The sequence below is a fragment of the Bacillus rossius genome, chromosome 1 (assembly GCF_032445375.1).
Source record: "Bacillus rossius redtenbacheri isolate Brsri chromosome 1, Brsri_v3, whole genome shotgun sequence".
Taxonomy (NCBI): domain Eukaryota; kingdom Metazoa; phylum Arthropoda; class Insecta; order Phasmatodea; family Bacillidae; genus Bacillus; species Bacillus rossius.
The window spans coordinates 149,015,214-149,037,469 of NC_086330.1; the positions used below are offsets into that span (position 1 = coordinate 149,015,214).

General features: G+C 35.2%; 1 protein-coding gene across 1 annotated transcript in view; it reads right to left on the reverse strand.

Annotated features, from left to right (window-relative positions):
* Positions 1-22,256, reverse strand: part of LOC134537632 (thyrotropin-releasing hormone receptor-like) — a 131,369-nt gene that overhangs the window by 81,303 nt on the left and 27,810 nt on the right. The window contains exon 4 of the mRNA XM_063378331.1: positions 11,397-11,624. Within this exon, the coding sequence (XP_063234401.1) occupies positions 11,397-11,624 (228 nt within the window). The remainder of the gene's footprint in view (positions 1-11,396; positions 11,625-22,256) is intronic.

A 22,256-nucleotide genomic window follows, 5' to 3' on the forward strand; every position in this document is an offset into this window, starting at 1 on the left:
TTTGTGTAATTTAATAATAAGTATTTAATTTTTAATTTTTAGAATTGATTAAAGGTTTTAACCTAAACTAACACGTAACGTACATTTCACTAAAATGTTATAACTTTGAAGTTTTACCTCCTAGGCAAAAAAAAAAGCCATATTAGAATTTAGGGCACCAAATTCATATGAAATCAGCTCTAAGTAGCCTGGAACCAAAACTAATGTTGGCCTGTGTTATTGTTTTATTTTTCATAATCTGATTTATAACTAAGAGTGAGTTTTCGTAGTATTCTAGCAGTCGTATTCAACCAATCGTATCCTTCTGATGAGATCGTATCCCTGTTTCGAGACCGTATCACTGTGCCGTATTCTTGTGATGAGATTCTATTCTAATGAGTGTAAATTTATTCAGAGATGATTTCTTTAGTTAAATGCGCGTATCTAATATTACTTTATGACTCAATATAAATTTTAACCAAAACTCTGGTCTTGCATTAGATTAGATCCCTACAAATTGATCTGACAGATCTAAGTCTCCTATCTGCTTGAAAAGGACCATTACTTGTTTAAAAGGAATACCAAGTATTGAAAAAATAAGTTATCTTGTTTCATATAAACTTGGCCTATGTGCCAGTATTAAACAATACCTGTTTAAAATGTTCGCTGAACATCGTCGAATAATACCTATTGGTTCGGAGACACTTTGCCTGTATGAAGATTTATTGTTTCATATTATTCTTTGTGATGTTATTTTTGTGGCATATGGCCTGCTTATTTCAAATTTTTGGGGCAAAAATGTTACTTTTGTTGGTTATTTTTCTGCTTTCAACTCTCTCGCGTGGTATCGGTGTTCACGTGCCTCGGGCAGCCTCTGTATCTAGCCTTGAGAATTTTTAAAAGCTTTGTGGTTACCAAGCTTGAATTTAGATTCCATGACCTGCCTTAAGTTAAAACTTTTATCTTCACTTGTATTGGACGACATTTTTTTACATGAACAAAAAAAAGTATAAAGTTGCTTGCTGGGTGGGTACCGATCACATGGTCCTTACAGAATGAGTCTCTGGCACTTTGATGTGTCTAACTCCTCAGTCCTGATATTTCATGTGGTAATGATGTTTTTTTTTAATTATGGTATCCTTGACCTCAGACAGTTAAACATATTATTAATATTCTTTAATTAACTATGAACTGCCTGGTATCAAACCGAGGACAAAAATATGTGTAATCATTCTTTAAAATAACCGGTTTTTTTTTAAATTTTACCGTAATTTCTTGGTATTAAATACTACTGCACTCTACCATATAATATTAAACTAATATGATGAGAGCACCCTCTAGCGGACGAAAACAATGTCTCAGATACACGTTTACTCTCTCTTGTGGACTAAACCAAGATGGCGGACCCAATATGGCTGCCATAACGTCATCCTGGCTGATGCAATATCTTCCTTGGAATTAGTGGTGGGTGGTCAGTCTGCTGGTTCCTTCAGTGGAGGAAGTATCCATCGCCATTCCTAATCCAATGATCTCACCGGATTTGCACCCAATACCTTTTCATATGTTTAAGTATCAAAATTAAATTAAGTAAATTTTTTATGAATTTTATAATTTTACACGAATTTCGAGAACAAAAATAATTTAAAAATGGCAGACAAATTTCAAAATGGCGTATCTAAGCTTTTTCATTAAAATTTTATTCATTATAAATTTTGCTTATTTTAAATTTTTCTCATTAAAATCGGGTAATAATTACGGATTTTCAAGATGGTGGCCATTACGAAAAATGCAACATTCGCGAATTGAAATGCTCTATTTAAAGATGGCTAGTTAAATATTGCGACTTAAGTCAAAGGTCAATTTCAAGATCAAGTTAAAAAAGTCAAGGTCAAAATTAAGGTCTAAAGTCAAGGTCAAAGTTTCATGGTCAAAGCTTAAGATCAAGTTCAAGTTCAAATGGTCACTTGTTTAGGTCAAGTTTAAGGTCAATATAGAAGTCATTGTCAAGCCAAGGTAACAGTCAATATCAATGTCAATGTCAAGGTAAAGAACAAAGGTAAAGGTATAAATCAATAAAATCTATTTAAATAATTTCTTTTAAATTTTAAAAAATTTCCGATTTTCTAGCATTAAAATTACTGTATTTCCAGATAGTGGACTTATTTCAAAATGGCCGAAGTTCTTTTAATTAAATATTTATTGATTTCAACTTTTTTTATAAATAATACAGTTTTTCACGATTTTCTAGCTTAATATTTACAGATTTTCAAGATGGTGACAGAAACAAAAAGGGTAACGATGATATATTTTTCAAGATGGCAACCGTAACGAAAAGTGCAACTTTTTAGAATACAAGATGGTGGAAAGTTATTGCATTCAAGATGGCGGTCGAGGTCAAGGTATCGGTCAAGGTAATCCAATATAGCTGCCATGACGTCATAATTCTATATGACAACCGTAACGAAAAGTGCAATGGTGACATTAACATCTAAGGTAGCAGCTGTGGCGTTACAATCCAATTTGGCGTCTACAATCAACAATCCAAACCCTGAACCCTGCGCCTGTCGGAACCAAAGTATACTACTCATAATAATACTTGCATTGGTTTAATATTTACAAAATACGTTTAGCAGTAGTTTTGTGTAGTATACCTCTCCAAGGCAATGATGCAGAGCTTGCATTTTTAGGCCGATGGCAAACCATTAAAATATTTAACTAAAAATAATAATTCAAAAAATGCTTCTTGTCATTTCAATTGTCACCATCTTATTTTCTCTAACTCACTTTGAATGTCTTCATAGTCGGTCTCACACAGACGAATTAAATATGTGTTTCGATTAGTCTTAATCGTATTATCCACCACAGTGTACGGTTACATGGTACCGCGTACAGACATATAAACTATTTATTAATTTTGTTATTATTATTTATGTATTCCTTTATTATTACTAATGCTCCAATGTTGTTTAATACTTTTATATAAGATATCTGACCATCGAACTACGGAACTGTCATGCTACAGCCTAGCATTTATAAACATTGGACTGAACATAATACTATCAAACCTAACCTGATTTAATATTTATGTATTTGTTGTAACTTCAATTCTGTTGTTTCTTGTATTTTTCTCACCACAGATAATTTATGTCTAATAGTTTTCACTTTGTTTTTCGGTGATTGTTAATCACCTGCATTATTTTACCTGTTCTTGGCTGCAGTAATTACAGCCGATGGCTATCTTGGATAACAGCATACCGCCGTGGGCGGAAGTGCAACCGTGTAATATGTTATGTTAAAGGAAGTAAGAAAAGGCGTCTCTTCGTCAGGGACGGTCCCGACGCCGGCCTTAGACAAATTATTAAATTTTACATAATATTGTAAAGTACTGTAAATTGAGTGTATGTAAAATAATTTGTAATGTTGTAACTACGAACGTGAGCGTTTTCAACGAGATCCAGCTACAACAAGATAAGTTATCTGCAACTTAGATTGAGGCCTATGCTATAAGCTAAAGTTAGCCATTTTTAGCCTTGTAGCGTCCCTAGCACGGACTTTTATGGAAATTCATTTGTGAACATTGTAATTTTTTCAAAGTCATTTACACATACATTTGACATTTTAAACATCTGGTTGAACATTCTTGTAAATTTAAATTACTATTTCGACGTTGATTACAGTGTAATTCTACTCAGAGGTCCTAGTGCAGAACTTCTGCAAACCCTGAGCCAAAGCCGAGGCATAAATATTATTTATTGGAGAAAAACTGAGATATTATTTATTTCACGTACATTTTTACCGCAAATGAGCGACGATAATTTGCGTAATTTGAAAGATTTGACAACTAAACTTTTTTTCGTGCACGAACTTTTGGTAAACGATATTTTTAATTTAATGAACTCTTGTTTTGATTATAAATCTGTGTCAACATATGTCCAGAATTTTTAAGCAGTTAAACATAACCATGAAAGCCACAATAAACCCTCTTAATTCATAATTTTGTCACTACCAACCTGCAACAACATATCCCGACTCCTAATAAAATATTTAACCACAGTGTCTTGCAATTGAAAGTGTTATTGTCTTGTGTTTTTGTTTGTTCAGATGTAGGATTATTCAGTGTATTGGTTCTTGTTGTGTTTTTTTGTTATTAAACAGTATGTGTTCCTTTTGCAAGACAAATACACTCTGACCATTACATTTAATTGTCTTTTTTTTATTTATCTATTTATGTACCTACTCAACTACATGCAACCCATAGAATAGGAATAGATTCTGTATAGCAACGGCGCCCAATTACCTATCATACTACCTAATCAGCTATACTCACATACCACTACTTAACACTGTACAGAAAGTGTCGACACAACGTGAGACTGTACATAGTGGTAGCTCTACATAATAATAATAATAATATAGACATACCACACAACAGTATGTAAATTTGGTCATTTGTAAAGAAAATATTAGTTTTTTTTAAGTAGTGCGCAGTGTTGTATTAATTTCAAATAATTCTTGAATTAGCTATATTTCAAAAAATTATCAAGTTAGCATATTATGGTCAAATTATTTTACATTATAAATAGTCAAATTTAACTGAATAAAAATATGGTTTTAAAAGTCGTGAAAATAATTTATTTGCTCTAACAGTAGGTTTAGCATGTTTGATTTTATTTTCAAGTCTTATAAATAGTCAAGTTTTTCAGGATTGCATAGCAGAAATTAGACAATTAAAATGTGGAAATTTGTAGTCACAGTATCTTATAATTTGTTAAAAATTATGGGGATAAATACCTTTATTCCTAAAACTACATTAATTTTTTCACTTCAGAATCATCAGTAAGTAATTGGCCTATCAACACTCCTCGGCTTGACATGAGTTGTGGTGCATGGTTTATATGTGGGCGCGGTCTGTTTATTTAAAAAAAAAAAATAGTCAGGAGAAATGTGTAACTTACGTCGTACACGTAGCGCACGCTAATGTGAGATACTTATCTTCTAATGAGTTCGTTAATTGCATTTTCCGAATTTGACGGTACCGCTCTCCAACTAGCGGAAAACAAAAACTCACTTTAAAAAAAGAACACAGTTTTTCCCCTCTGCTATATGAACACTCTGCAAAATCTATTACAAACATAAAAAGAGGATAAAAAATTAAACGAGCGCAAAAAGTTGATATTCTAACAGTAACTCACTTAAAAAGGAAGTTACTTTCAAGTAAAAAAAAAGTTTTCAACCCAAATTTATAACCATGTGACGTTACGTTCTATAAATAAGTGAAAAAATTTTCCTCCTTTTTGCTCTCTTGGTTTCGTGTGTCGTCAGTTTATCAGTCCTGAGCGCTGAGGTTTATTTTTGTAAATATTTTCAGTTTAGTTTAGCTTAAGGTGGCGCCTGATTGGTTCACCAAACAACGTACAGATCTCCAGTTGTTAACGCGACATTCACAAACTGCTCGAGATTTAATCAATGTGACTGATTACGAATAGGATTTAAGGCGATTGGTGCATGGAAAATATTACGTCAAAACTAATTTAACTGTACATATTTATTTTTGATGCTTCTTTTTAAGACATAATATACCTAGGATATTTTTAATAAACTTTTTTTACTGAGTTATGTCATTTTAAATGCATTTATTTTTATTCCAAGCCAGAATTATTTAGAAAACACATAATTATGTTAAACTTAAGTATAGTTCAAGAAACGAGTGTACGAATAGGTTTCTGCACATGTAAAATTAAGAAGAAAAAATTTTCATCGTCAAAATTACAGTTTAATATTGACAATTTCCATTGATCACTGCTGGACTACTTCAGGAGCGATTTAAAGAATAAATTTAAATGAAAATGAAAACATAATTGGCAGAACACTATTGAGTTATGTATATATTTTCATATCCTTTTGTTTTTGATATGATCCGACTCAAAACATGCCCTCTGGAGTGACAGTTCTAGTGCTGCGTGTAAAACTCTCGCCGCCGGGAAGTATGTCCCCACGACGTGGCGCTGAGGGCGGCGCTTGTCGCAACCAGGTAGTCCGGCGGAGCTCCGGCCGGCGGGCCGCTGCCTGCGGGTGGGGAGGGGGAAGAATGGGGTGTAGAGGGATGACGAGAGGAGACCGAAGAAACGAAGGGTCTGTCAAGGTCGCGCTCATGGAGCTAATATACAGTAATACATCTGGAGAGGACAAGGGAAGACCAGCAGAGGATGTGAGGTGAAGCCGGGTATCGGCTTCCTACGCTGGAAGAAAATGAAAAAGAGCCAAACACGCCTCGCGCGGCCGAAGAATCCTCCAAAATAAACTCGCAACAGCTCCGAAACTATCAAAACAATCAAACTGAAAATTTTACTGGAGTATCTATAAACATTTTTCTCTACATCGCTTTAATATTTTTTTCAAAACATGAATGCTTTCATTTTTAAAAATTAAATACTTATTTACTGCCAAAATTTTTTGTGATTACGCAGAGTAAATTACAACATCGAGGAAAATTTTTTGTTTGCAATTGTAAGTGGGGGACACTAGCGTATCAAATAAGGAAGAAGCCTCAAATTTTATTTATATACCTCTTTTGACGCATTCAACCCCAAACTTTTATTTTTACAGAGAGTTGAAGTGGGAATAATGTTTCAGTGGGTAACACTACCGACATATGTCTTCGGAACGCACTTCTTTTTGTTATTATACATCTCAAAATTTATAATTTCATACAAAATATTTATAAAAACGAATTCTTACTTACCTTATTTAATCTATTACAAACCTCTTGTAATATACGTGTATTAGTAGAAGAACCAACGTAACATGCAAACCTTAGGTAAACACTGGTAGAGAATTGTTTGGAATAACTGTAATGCTATGCATATACTGACAATGTAAGAAACTTCCAATTTTATTAATTGTTTGCATAAGAATTAATAATTTAAAAAAAATCATAGATTAGGCCTTTATAGACTGAAAACCTTTCACGTAGTTTCAAGTCGCGTACATAAAAGTTTATATATATATATAATTACCAAATATTGTTGAATATATTTAACATTTTTATATATGTTACAACATACATATAATAACAAACCTATATAGTATATAAAAAGACAAACGCCAAATTTTAGCATTTTGTATTTCTTTTCTCTGTGTGAATAAAATAACAGTTCTTAACGTAGTTGCTAATACTGTACTATATTTCTAAAAAAAAAAATTACGAAAACCCCTGACATCGTCACCATAACAATGATAAATTTGCAAAATAATTAAGGCACATTTTTTAATGCTACGAAGCACACTCTTAAGAGAAATGTTTTAAACTTATGTTGGGATGTAACTAATATCTTAAAATCATTCTAAAACCGTTACTTTGAGGGAAACCTTAATATACCGAACACCATACCATCCTTTAATCGAGTACGATTTTCGCTTCTTAAGACCCATTTGTTTTTAAAATGCACTGTACTGTGTAAGTAATAAATCAGTCTTAAAATCAGTTAATTATTTTATCTTCCTATTTCGTATTCAAATTGAAATAAATATCAGATAAGCATGTGTTACTTGTATCACGACATCAAGGTATTATTTATCAGTAATTAATATTTCATTTTATTTTTTTGTTAACTAATGTGCATAGGGCAGTGCACTAGACATCACTACCTGTGTGTAGTGTTGCGTTACACTTTTTAACGCATTAGAGTTTACATAAAATGATAAATTCAAAATTTCGTTTAAAAGTATAAATATCAGCGATCAATTTAATTAATGTCCAGTATAACTCAGTCAGTAAAACATTCGCAAATATGTATAGGACCTGTTAACCTAAATATTTGTTAACAGTTAAACTGAACTAAGATGTGTTAGAGTGGTTTTTTCTCTGTCCGTATATTAGAGGTATGGAACATCAATAAATATAGTTTAAAAAACTAAAGAAACATGCTTTTAAAGATTATCAAACTAAAAAGTTAAAAATAATTTAAAAATTTAATTTATGACAATAGTATATAAGCAATACTAGTATAAATGGAAAAAAAACTTGAGGCACTTTGTGCCATATTTTTTGTATATTAAGCGCCCCATGCTTTTTTCTCATTTATACTAGTATTGCTTATATACTATTGTCATAAATTAAATTTTAAAATTATTTTTAACTTTTTAGTTTGATAATCTTTAAAAGCATGTTTCTTTAGTTTTTTAAAATATATATTTTTTTAACTTTTTAGTTTGATATTCTTTCAAAGCTTGTTTTTTTAGTTTTTTAAACTATATTTATGTATAATTATCATAGGGAAATGAGTTACCGACACTACCTATTACCATCTGAGATAACTATTTGGAGTTGCAACGTCACAAAGAAATGGTAAAGTCTCTCCGAATCATTTACAGTTAGATGTATGGATATAATCTTAGAATTTACCAGAAAAAAATGAACATATTTTTTCCGGCGTGGCCGGGAGTAGAACCCACGATCACTCAATACGAAAGCTGACGTCTCAGAAGTCGCGCGCCTTAGACCGCTCGGCTAACGAACCTGATGGACTTGGTGGGACATTTTACAGTGATCAGCCACTCACTCTTAGTCGAAAGAGTTACAGACGGACAGACAAACAAACATACAGGTGAAGCTAATATAAAGCATGTAATAAAATACACATCTGTCGCCCATTTACTTTAAATACAGAATTATAAACTACATATTGTGAAAACATTCTGCAGCAGTTTTTGCTGAACGGAAAAACACGGATGAGAAGACAGACGAAATGTGTTTGGTAAGTGATTTTTCGTCAAATGAAATGGAACAGGACAGTGCTTATCAGAATGAAATTACAGAACTACTTTTGTGCAAGGAAATGTATTTTACAAAGACATTTCAAGAGAAATCACCTTTAAATGAAATAGATCTTGCTGACATGGAAGAAATAGACTTAGATTTAGAGGCCAGGCCCCTTTCAAGTGACGAAATTTCTCTTGAAGGGCTGAAATATGTTTCTGGCTATATAGCTCACCGTTTCAGAAATAAATATCCTGACCTTGGCTCTACGGATTTCAATTCGGAGGACGATAGCTGGATACATGTACAATCAAAGGGTAACTTAAAATGTCCCACTAATGAATTTTTTGAATTAATAAAGATCGCTGAAATGTGTTTTGATAATATTCATGGCAACAATTTGTCCCAAAAAGAGCGGATTTTTGAATCACTGACTAAAATTATTTGCGGAACTGCTAAAAATTAAATATTCAGAAGAAGTTATATACTGTTTTGTCAGGACAAGAACGTATATGCGTATCAAGTATTTGAACATGAAATATTTTAACGAACAAGACCAAAAACGCAAAGAAAGAAATAAGATGAGGAAAACTACCCTCTAAGATTTTTCAGTGTGATAGTGTCCACTTTCCTTCACCATAATATGTATGTTCATAATTTATTTACGATGTTTTTTAATTACTATATTTAAGAAAAGCATTTATTGTGAATATCGCAGCAATTATGTAGGGCTTAAGGTATTTATTGTATTCCAAATATTGAGTATGTCATTTTTATTGCCTTTATTTAAAATAATATATTTATTAACAATGTAACAAATTTGCGATATTTTTGTTATGCTATTGCAATTTCGTTTCTTGTAAACATTATTGTAGACTTTTTCATATTGAAATTAAATTTGCTATAGGGTTGTTTGTATTTTAATTTTACAGTTATAAGATTTTTTATATGTTGTTTACTGTTTACAAACATTTGAAAAATATTTCCTTAAACATATTTCCATTTCCATGGCAATAGTCTTGTTAGCTTTTCGGGTAACTCTTCTACATGGATGATAAGATGGTGCGACATCTAAAACATATCACACCACCTTTACATAACTATAAAACTAAGAGGTGTTTTCTTTACATAATATTAAAGCACAATGTTTCCTTGTGGCGTAAATGATTTAGAATTTCCATTTATCTAGAAAAATGGGCTTTCAGAATGTTTTTTAACACACAGTGTTTGGGAAGGTTTTTGAAGAAAAAAATTGACTACACGTTTTATTTTTTTGCAGCTGAATTCGGGCACTTGCATGAAATATAATTAATCCGTAGGAAGCGCAAGGGTTTAAAGTATTGATGTTGAAGATTTGAAAAGATTTATTGAAATAGTGTGAGAGAATGAGCGAGTTGAGTGAGAAGAGTGCGGGAGTGGCCACATGACGTCTGCGCAGTTGCGGACAAAAAATAATCCATTCCGCCTCCCCATGGCGAAGGATGAGTGAAAGAGAAAACCTGCTAAACCTTCCCTTCCTCCGGGCACGATAGAACCTTATCGGCTGTGTGTTAGAGGGAGAGGGAGATAAAACCTTCGAGGTTCTGTTAATTCCTCCTAGATGGCAGGCCGCAGAGCGACCGCCAGCAACACCCTTCCCGTATGAAGGCCATCTCGCCACTGACGAGCTGGAACTAAGCTCCTGACCTCCCTACATAGTAACGGTCACCCACATAGGCATCTAGACTCTTTAGTGGTCATATGATACTAAATTCATTGTTTTCGGGCCTGTGACCGTTTTTTACCGTGCACCAATCGCCTTAAGGGCCATTGCACTTGTCTATACAAATTTAGTTTCGTGGTTTCGTCTTTGACGTGTATTTTTTGGACAATGAAAGAGACTAAAACGGGTGTTTTCGCAGACGTTTTTAGGTATGAAGAGTTCTATACACAGTATAGCAAGTGGTTTAGGGAAGTGCTTAAAATTATAAGAGCCACCGCTACAAGTCTCATAGAGTTGCGTCGCCGACGCAAAGACTGCACGCCAGTTCAATTCTTGGGGCGTAGAGGCTGTGAGGCAATGTGAAGCGCGTGCCAATGTCGCTCTTAGAGTCCCCGCACTTTCAGAGCTCGTGTGTCCAGCCAGGTGGCCAGCTTGAGAGGGATTAGGCCTCGCCATTTTGCAATTTAAAAAATTTTATAACTGCTGGCAATAAAGCTTCTATTTTTTTTTTTTTGGTTTGGCATGGCATAATTTTTAGCTTTGGCTAAATGTTGAAGTCAATGCTTGTGAACTGGTGTTATTATTATAATAATTGTAGTCGCTGTAAACTTGTCACCTAATTTTTGAGAATATTTGAGACCAACATGAAATTCAAGATTTTGTGATACATTAACAGGAAAAGACCCCAAATAATAGAAATTACAAAACAATTAATGTGAGTGAGACCAAGTTGTAAGGTCCACAGTAGTTTAACGCGCACATATTATATACCTTAATGCGTACTCTAATTGAACTTCATGTACCATAATCATGGAATTTGCATGCAATAATTATGGCGTGTGCCGGAAACGTGCATTCGTGACAGCTTGTTCCCTCTACTATTAATAATATTTGACACATGAATGTGTACTATATTTAATCTCCACACTGAGGTTTGTGCCGTGGCAGGTCGCTCACCGTGCACATCTTGTGCGCGCGCAGCGGGTGGCAGACGGCGATGTAGCGCTCGGCGGTGAAGGCGACCAGGCTGAGCGAAGACGCGTTGATGCCGAGGTTCTGGCAGAACACGAAGAGCGCGCAGCCCGCCTCGCCCCACAGCCAGAGGCCGCCCACCAGGTAGTAGCTGAGCACCTCGTTGGGCACGGCCGCCACCAGCACCAGGCAGTCCGCCACCGCCAGGCTCACCTGCGGGCACCACCCACTGACTACTCAGATAATGGGATGTGTTGTCGATGCAAAGTTGTATCATTACCGCAAGATAATTGATTTAATGTATACAACTTTTAGGGACATTGTTCCCGAGAGCTATTACTCTGTTTATCGTAACCAATTTTATTTTAATGTGAGGAATTAAAATAAAATAAGTTGTTGGTGTGTTTGTGAAGCGAAACTATTTTAAAACCAATATGTATTTGATCTTGAAAATATGGTTTTAAAAAATTGGATATAAACTGAATATGCAGTAAGGAATAATTTATCAAAGTATGAATACATAAATAAAAGTGTAAATAAGAGTATGAATTCATAAATAAAAGTGTCAATACACGAATGACAGCTCGAATGCGTGAATAAAAGTATGAATTAAAGAATAAAATTTTAATGTACAACAACTTACAGGTACACACATCAGTAATTACATTCATGCAAACAATAAAAAAAAAACTAAGGTAACGCGATAAAGTTTATGCCTAAAAATTTAGACTCTAAATTAAATAAAATACCCAGTAGTGAGCTAATTTATCTATTACAAAGTTCAAAAGTACACTCGTTTAGATAACTCCTAATAAGAAAATTAAATATTTTTTTTTAGGATTAATATTAAGTACTTTAAAGCACTGCATCCTTGGATACATGAATGTCCATGAGTAGTGTATAAAAGGGCATCCGGGCATAGGCGCCAGGCGGTGGTTTGTGGTGGTTTCTGCTGCCTGGAACCTACATCTCAGATGACGTCACGGCGGCCATCTTGGATGACCTTGACCTTGGAGGGTAACTTGTATACGCCATCTTGGATCCGCCATCTTTAAATCGAGCGCCCCACCTACTCTTGATAAAATTTTCGTCACGGCGACCATTTTGATTTTTTTTCTGTTCTGCTGGAAGCCGCCATCTTGGATACCATCGACTTTGTTTCTGCTGTTTGTTCCTAGAGAGCGCCAGAGTCGCTCTGTCGCATCACATAAGGTCGATGTTCCATTACCTACCAGAGCTATTATGGTCCTTATCGACATATAAAATTTTAATTTTTTAATGCAAAATACATTGGAAGTGCTGTGATTCGAAACACTGCCATTCTGATCTTTAGGTTGGAAAACATACGCCTTTAACCGCACGGCCATCGAGACATTAACCAGACTGAGAATTAAATAAGGTATATATAAAAATAACATGCATATACGGACTTGTATTTTTTTTTTTTATTTGAAGTAATAATAGAATCACCTGTTCGAGTCAGAACCACCATCTTGTATTAAGACGTAACTGTTGCAATTATCGTTACTGCCGCCAACTTCAAAATCCGTAATTTTAATGCTAGAAATTCCAAAAATATTCCAAATAATATTTAAACATTGCAATCTTCAAATGTTTAGTTACAAAAAAATTTGTTCCATGGTTAGATTCCCGGTGAGAGTAAACCAGTAATTTATAAATAAATTTAAAAAATTCTCAATAAAAATTAATAAAAATGCCTTATGTCACACCCGAAATTTTGAATTATGTCACCACTGTATGCATTATCGTTACGGGCGCCATATTGAAAAACTTTATTTATTATCAAATTTCAATGAAAAAAGTTCAAAATTCATAAATAATAACTTATTAATATACTGATTGATTAGATCAAATCCCGTCCTTGGTTCGAAAACGGCAAGAGAAAAATAAAACCAACAGATCCTTCCTCCATGGAAGCCACTTACAGACTGACCTCCCACCACCAATACCAAGGTATATATCGTCAGCTGGTATGACGTTCCGTCCGCCATCTTGACTTCGTCCGCTGGAGGCCACCATCTTGTTTTCGTCTGCTAGAATGCGCTGACGCCATGTTAGTATAATTTTTGTTCACCATACCTTTGACCTCGACTATTGGCATTGAACATGGACCTTGATGTTTGACCTTGATCTTGAGCATTGACCTTGAGCATTGACCTTTCCCTGAACTTTGACCCTGTCCTTGAACTTTGACCATATACTTGAATTTTGGTTTTGATCTTTGTCCTTGACCTTCAATTTGACCGATGTCTTGACAAACATCTTAGATCCCCCATTTTGTGTTAAGTACTCGCTACCAGAAACGATAGTCAACATATATTACCTGCTAGAGGACATTGCCACCAATTTGTTTTCATCTGCTGGAGGACTCCATCATGTGAGTGTGTAATTGTCTGATAGAGTGCATTACCATCCTACTTGTTTAGGTTTTACCCGCTAGGGTGCAGTAATAATTTATTATTTACCTAGAACTTTCAGGAAAAATTCCAAAATTCAATAAATAATTTTTCAATTAATATACTTATTGATTCGATCGATTACTGTTCTTGGTTTTATCCCTGGTCGAAACAAAAAAATTAATTTTTGTAAAATATTTAAATTCAATCAATTATGTTCAAAATTCTGAAAGAGGCTTAAAATCCTCTACTACCAGCCTCCAGTAAGCCATTATGACAGCCATCTTGAAAATTTGTATTTATTGACCTAGAAATTCGGGAAAAAACGTTCCAAAATCCACCGAAAAATTCACTCATTAATTTACATATTGAATCGATGTATTCCTGTCCTCGGTTTTATTCTTGACCAGTGTCATGTTAAATTAAATATTTAATAAATTTTATATTCTGTTTTCCATTTCCTTTCGCGGAGTTTATTGATCATTCACTCTACGAAAAACAACTCAAGACAATATACCTGTCCGATGAATTAAATACATGGCCGATAAGCCTAACATGAAAGTCTAGGTTTTCGATACATAGAATAACCTCTAAAACGTTCAAGTACAAAGCCATACATACATATATACCAAACGTCTTCGGACCACGAGACCGGGTCATAACCAATGACAGACGTATAGACCAGACCATTCCGAATCTCACGACCTTCTTCATCGACAGCTCATTATATTCAATTAAACGAACGTAACATGTTTTACGCTTACAAGAGGACCAAGAATCCCATCAAAAAGGAAGCACATTTGGAAGCACCATATAGAAAAGGAAGCGCAATCAACAAAAAAAGTAGCACATTTGGAAGCACCATCAAAGAAAACGAAGCACAATCAACAAAAAGGAAGCACATTTGGAAGCATTATCGACAAAAAATGAAGCACTTTGGAAGCACCATCAAAGAAGAGGAAGCAAAATAAACAAAAAAGGAAGCACATTTGGAAGCACCATCAAAGAAAAGGAAGCACAATCAACAAAAGGAAGCAAATTTAACGAAAAGGACGCACATTTTCACGAATGTTCAACTCAGTAGGTTGCGTCGTTAATTTTACGTTAGGATACAATAGCTCCATCAGTCATTGGCTCCGATACGCAATGTACGTGCAATAAACGCAATGTACACGCAATACACGCAATTTACGCGCAATACATGTAATGAACACACAGTATACACAGGAAACGGATGAACACACAATACACACAGGAAATGGAATAATGACACAGTACACACAGAAAATTCAGGCTTGTGCTAGAACTCTATCCTTGTTCTACAAATGAGTAGTTCACAAGCTGACAGAAGAAGTTTTTGTAATTTTTTTATTTTTGTTTCATTTTATTTTTTTTATAATTTTTTCCTGTAATTTTTCTGATATAAAAGAATATTTGTTATGGTTAACTCCGTGTGCTCCCGATTATTCCTGTGGTTTCTTAAAGTGCTTCTGTCTATTCTGAGAAACCGCTCTCTAGATGAAGGATTATTTTACCTAATGAGGCATGATATTTAAATAGAGTTTCATTTAATTAGTGAATTTCTGCTACTAAATAAGCACTTGCTAATTTTACCAGGTGGAATTCAAAATATAAAAAAAAATTACTGAGTCAAATAATAAGCTCTGACACATCTGAGAAACGCTAACAGGAATGACGAACTTCATTCTCCTTGGTGTCTAGCGAAGTCATCCTTCTTTTGCGATCGTTAGTGAGCATCCTGCATCCAACATTAACGAAATAAATAATATTAACCTGTAAGCAACATGTGGTGACATCTGTTGACAAGAATCGACACTACTTTAAACGGGTTATTTTGCATGAGATAAATTAACTCTCACCACTGAATGGTGCTATTGTAGTCAGTTAGAACATGTCTCGTAGCCACGTAGCCTCATGTCCTGGAAGCTTCGTAGTCCTAACAGCCTCGCAGTCTAGTAACGTTGTAGACTCGTAGTCGACTTGTAGTCGCGTAGTCATGATGCCTTGGAGCCTCGAACACTTGTAGCTACGTAAGCTACGTAGCCTTGAAATCTTATAACATAATGCTGCTGGAGCAGTTCGAGCCAAAGAGAAAATTCCGCCGAAGACAGATGCAGCAATTGGAGCTTTGTGTCTATGTAGTCAAGTACTCATGTAGACAGGTAGTCCTGTAGTCTCGTATTTTCGTAGCCTCCTAGTCTTGTAGTCAAATAGCGCTAGGCCTAAGACTATTTGGAGTCAATATTATTTTGACGTCATTGATTGTTGGTGCAAATGACTGTTGGAGCCAATGACTGTTGGAGTAAATGACTTTTGGGCCCAAAAGACAGTTGACGTCATATACTGATGGAGCCAATGACTATTGGAGCCAATGACTTTTGGATCTAAAAACTGTTGGATTCATAGACTATTGGAAACATTATATCCTAACTTATCAATGAGTTGAATGTACGTGAGAATGCACCTCCTTTTCGTTAAATGCGCTTTCGTTTTGTAGAATTTCCATCCAAATGTGCTTCGATTACATTAAATGTTTGACCTGCGTGAACGATGCGTAGTCATTGCGTGTACACTGCATACATTGCGTGTACTTTGTGCGTATTGGGCTTCAATTTCGTGAACATTGCGTGTTCCCTCTGTTTACTGTGTGTACTGTGTGCTCATTCCATTAATGTGTGTAGGTACTGTGTGTACAGTGCGTTCATTCCGTTTCATGTGTGTACTGTGTGTTCATTCCGTTTTCTTGTGTGTACTGTGTGTTCATACCGTTTCCTGTGTATACTGTGTGTTCATTACGTGTATTGCGCGTAAATTGCGTGTATTGTGTGTACATTCCGTGTATTGCACGTACATTGCGTGTTGGAGCCAAAACACTGTTGGAGCCAATGACTGATGGAGCTATTGTACCCTAACATAAAATTAACGAACGCAACCTACTGAGTTGAACATTCGTGAAAATGTGCGTCCTTTTCGTTCAATTTGCTTCCTTTTGTTGATTGTGCTTCCTTTTCTTTGATGGTGCTTCCAAATGTGCTTCCTTTTTTGTTTATTTGCTTCCTCTTCTTTGATGGTGCTTCCAAATGTGCTTCATTTTTGTTGATTCTGCTTCCTTTTCTTTGATGGTTTATCCAAATGTGCTTCCTTTTTTGTCGATTATGCTTCCAAATGTGCTTCCTTTTTGTTGATAGTGCTTCGTTTTCTTTGTAGGTGCTTCCAAAAGTGCTACTTTTTTGTTGATTGCGCTTCCTTTTCTATGTGGTGCTTCCAAATGTGCTTCCTTTTTGATGGGATTCTTGGTCCTTTTGAGTAGTATAGGAAAGTATTTTCTGCGCCAGGATTCAGGATGAGGATTGTGATTGTCGGTCCGCCATCTTGGATTGTGACGTCACGGCGGCCATCTTGGACTCAAAATTCCTCAAAATTGACTCAAAATGACTCAAAATTTCCCGTTTTCGAGGGAAAATTTCCCGTTTTCGAGGGAAAAATTCCCGTTTCGAAGAAAAATTAGGATTTCGAAAAACCACAAATGTCTTTTGCCTTAGAAAGAACACAAATTCCTGATATAGGCTTAAGCATCCTTAACTACAGCCTCCGATAAGCCTCTTTTAAGATTATGACGTCACCGTTGCAATTTTCGTTACGCCCTCCATCTTGAAAATCCGCAATTTTTATGTTAGAAAATCGGGAAAAATTTTAAAAATCATTAAAAAAATTATTTGATCGAATTAAATAAAAATCTTAAAAACCACTGTTGCAGTTATCGTTACGGTCGCCATCTTGGATTATATAAATTTTACATATTTCGTTACACCCGCCATCTTGGTTGAGTACCATGTCATTCTTACACTTTATGTTACGAGCACTATATTGGATCCTACTAATGTTGCAATTATCGTTATGGTCGCCATCTTAAAATTTAGACGCCATCTTGAAAATCCGTAATTTTAATGCTAGAGATTCGGGAAAAAATTTAAAAATCATTAAATATAATCAACCTAATTAAATAATAAAAAATCCTTAAAACCACCATTGCACTTTTTCGTGACGGCCGCCATCTTGAAATCACCTGCTGGAGATCACCATCTTGTTTTCGTCCGCTAGAGTGTGCTGATACCATGTTAGTATAATTATCTGGTCACCATACCTTTGTCCTCAACTGATGACATTGAACTTTGAACTTGACCTTAAACTTTGACCTTAACCATGAACTTTGACCTTTACCTTGAAAATTGACCTTGACCTTGAACTTTGACCTTTACCTTGAAATTTGACATTGACCTTAAACTTTGACCTTGACCTTGAAATTTGACCTTGACCTTGAAATTTGACTTTGTTCTTGAAATTTGACTTTGTCCTTGTTGACCATCATGGATCTGTCATTTTATGTTTAGTACATGCTACCAGGAGCTACCACCTGATGGAGTACTCCATCGTGTGTGTACTCGTATTAAAGAGTACATTTCCATCTGGATAAGTTTATTCTAACCCACTACAGTGCAGTAATCATTTATTACCGAGGTGCACCACCATCTTGAAATTTGGCCGCCATCTTGAAATCATGTAATAATGTAGCTAGAATAGCGGAAAGAAATCCAAAATTCATCAAAAAAATCACTCATTAATTCACATATTGATTCAATCGATTCCCATCCTTAGTTCGATACGCGATCGATACAATAATGTTTAATTTTATGTAAAAAATAATAACTTCAATAAACCATGTTCAACGTTCTTAAAGAGACTTTAAATCCTCTACTAAATTCATCGTATCAAACATCAAGACCAACATATTGGTAATTCATAATTTTAATGATAGAGATTCGGGAAAAAGTTCAAAATTCATTAAATAAATTTGTAATCTATATACTGATTGATAAGATCGACTAAGGTCCTTGGTTCGATCCCTGGTCGATACAAAACAACTTTAATTTTAAAAAAGTACCAGAAAAGTGTAAGGTTTGAGAAATAAAACACCACAAAGTCTTTTACAAACATTATATTTATTCCACAATTTCTATCCTACAGAATCACTTGCGAAAGCCATCAATCTTATAAACATTTAGCCCTGCATAGACGTGCAACGACTACTTCTTAGCTCCAACAGCTCCAAATGCTCCAACAGCTCCATCAGCTTCAAATGCTCCAAACGGCCTCCAAATGCTTGACAGCTCCAAATGCTTTAAACGGCCTCCAAAGGCTTGACAGCACCAAATGGCTCCAACAGCTCCAACAGCTTCTAATGCTCCAAATGACTCCAACAGCTCCAAATGGCTCCAAATGCTCCAAACAGCCTCCAAATGCTTGACAGCTCCAAATGTCTCCAAATGATCCAAACGGCCTCCAAACTTGACAGCTCCAAATGGCTCCAAATGCTCCAAACGGCCTCCAAATGCTTGACAGCTCCAAATGACTTCAACAGCTTCAAATGCTGCAAATGCTCCAAATGTCTCCAACAGCTCCAAATACTCCAAATGCTTGACAGCTCCAAATGGCTCCAACAGCTCCAAATGCTCCAAATGACTCCAACAGCTCCAAATGCTCTAAACGGCCACCAAATGCTCCAAATTCTCCAAATGGCTACAACAGCTCCAAATGCTCCAAAAGGCTCCAACAGCTCCAAATGCTCCAAATGGCTCCAAAAGGCTCCAAATGCTAAAAAGGCACCAATTGCTCCAACAGCCTCCAAATTCTCCAACAGCCTCCAAATGATTAAGACAGCTCCAAATGGCTCCAACAGCTCCAAATGGCACAAAGTGCTCAAAATGCTCCAAAAGGCTCCAAATGCTACAACAGCCTCCAAATGCTACAACAGCCTCCAAATGCTCCAAAGGCTCCAAATGCTCCAAATGGCTCCAACAGCTCCAAAAGGCTCCAAATGCTTCAAAAGGCTCCAAATGCTCCAACAGCTCCATCTTCAATTGGTTCCAACTGATTCCAATTACTTTTCTTATCGAACTTGGCATGATTACTGACATGTCTTTATTAGTATACATTTTGACTGGCAGGGGTAACGTTTTTTTACACCTTTAAGTTATAAAGTTTATTTAGAAATCAGATTTCGATAAATGGTAGCTACCATCTGGAAAGAACATATATATTAATTTATCTTCAAGTTTATACACATACAATTAATTTAAGCCATTATTGTATGTAACCAGCTTCCCTCAGTTCTTTGAGTATGAAGGATATTTCTTTAATGTTCGAATAGTTTCCTGCACAAAGCGATCCATGTTATAGTCGTACCCTGTCAACCAATATGTTAGGATCTTCCCATGAGGTATAATCAATCTCTTCTGCTGCGTTCATCTTCCTTGCATGATTATAATAAATATTATTATCTCTGGTGTCTATCGTTTTAACAGCAACCACAAGGTCACTTTCGTCATCTTGCCAGTGATTATCACAAGCATTATCAGGATAATTTATTTTATTACGACGTTTTTTATCGTTTTGGTCTCAAGCCACCATCACAGTCTTCGCTCTTGCTTGCTTTTGGTGCTTCAGCACAGTACTCAATCATGTCAGCCTTAGATGTGTCAGCACAGTCTTCGTTCATGCCAGCTTCTGATGTGTCACCAGAGTCTTCAATCATGTCAACATCACAAACTTGATCAGGATAATTTATTTTATTATGTCGTTTCCATCGTTTTGGTCTCAGACCGTCATCACAGTCTTCGATCTTGCCTGCTTTAGGTGCTTCAGTACAGTACTCAATCATGTCAGCCTCAGATAAGTCACAAGAATCTTCAATCATGCCCGCTTCAGATGATTCATCAAATTCTTCGACCTTGTAAGCTTCAGATGGTTCTCCATCTTTCTCATTTTCATGGAGACGACTAGATATTGGAGTAAATATCTTTTCATTTCTAATGTGGTTACAACTTCCTTCGTTTGTTTTAAATTTTAAATTATTATCTTGATCCAGATCAGTAATTTTATCACTAGCTTTTTCGCCTTCGTTCCTCTTCCGCGATGTTGTAGCCCAGTCTTCGTTATCTTTATTCATCTTTATTGTACAGGTCTTGTAATGTCTATCCAAGTAATATCTTCTACCAAAGGATTTCTGACACTGACTGCAATGAAATGGTTTTTGACAAGGACCCAAATTACACTCGCTTCTCTCATGTCGTTTAGCATTCTTTCTCAAGGTAAACACCTTGCTACAGTATCTACAGTGATGACGTTTTTATACAGCAACTAATCCCGAATCAGGATTCATATTAGTTACTGAGACTAATGCCAGACGCAAACTAAGAGTTTTAAATTGGATATATTACTTAAATAGAATTTATTAATTATTTCATCAGCGAGAATTAATTTCTCTCATTCAAAGGTACTTGTTGCAAGTAGTTCTGCTTTTCAACAACAGATGTTGCCACATGTTACTTGCAGGTAAATAATATTTAGTTATTTTATGCGGGATGCGGGATGCTCACGAACGATCGCAATAGAAGGATGGCTTCGCTAGACTCCAAGGAGAAGACAGTTCGTTCTTCCTGCTAGTGCTTCTTAGATTTCTCAGAGATTATTTGACTAAGTAACTATATATTTTTTTTTAATTTCCACATGATAAAAATATTACAAGTATTGATTAAGTAGCAGAAGTTCACTAATTACATATAACCTTGAAAAAAAATGACATGCCTCATTAAGTAAAAAAATCCTTCATGCAGAGATCAATTTCTCATCTGTAACCAGAAGCACTCGGAGAAAACCATCAGATGTCTAGTCAGGAATAATCAGAAGCACCCAGAGAAAACCATCAAAATATTGTCAAGAATAATGAGGAGCACCCGGAGAAAACTACCATAATATTGACAAGAATAATCAGAAGCACACGGAGAAAACCACCACATGTTTTCTTTGATATCATAAAATTAGAGGAAAAAAATATTTAAAAATAAAAATAAATTAATAATAAATTAAAAATAATAACAAAAAAATACATAAAATTCTGGCTTGTACTAGAACTCTATCTTTGGTCATCAATGAGAAGTTCACAAGCTAGCAGAATCTATTTATGTATTTTTTTGTTATTATTTTAAGTTTTTTATTAATTTATTTTTATTTTTAAATATTTTTTCCCTCTAATTTTATGATATCAAAGAAAACATGTGGTGGTTTTCTCCGTGTGCTTCTGATTATTCTTGTCAATATTATGGTAGTTTTCTCCGGGTGCTCCTCATTATTCTTGACAATATTTTGATGGTTTTCTCTGGGTGCTTCTGATTATTCCTGACTAGACATCTGATGGTTTTCTCCGAGTGCTTCTGGTTACAGATGAGAAATTGATCTCTGCATGAAGGATTTTTTTACTTAATGAGGCATGTCATTTTTTTTCAAGGTTATATGTAATTAGTGAACTTCTGCTACTTAATCAATACTTGTAATATTTTAATCATGTGGA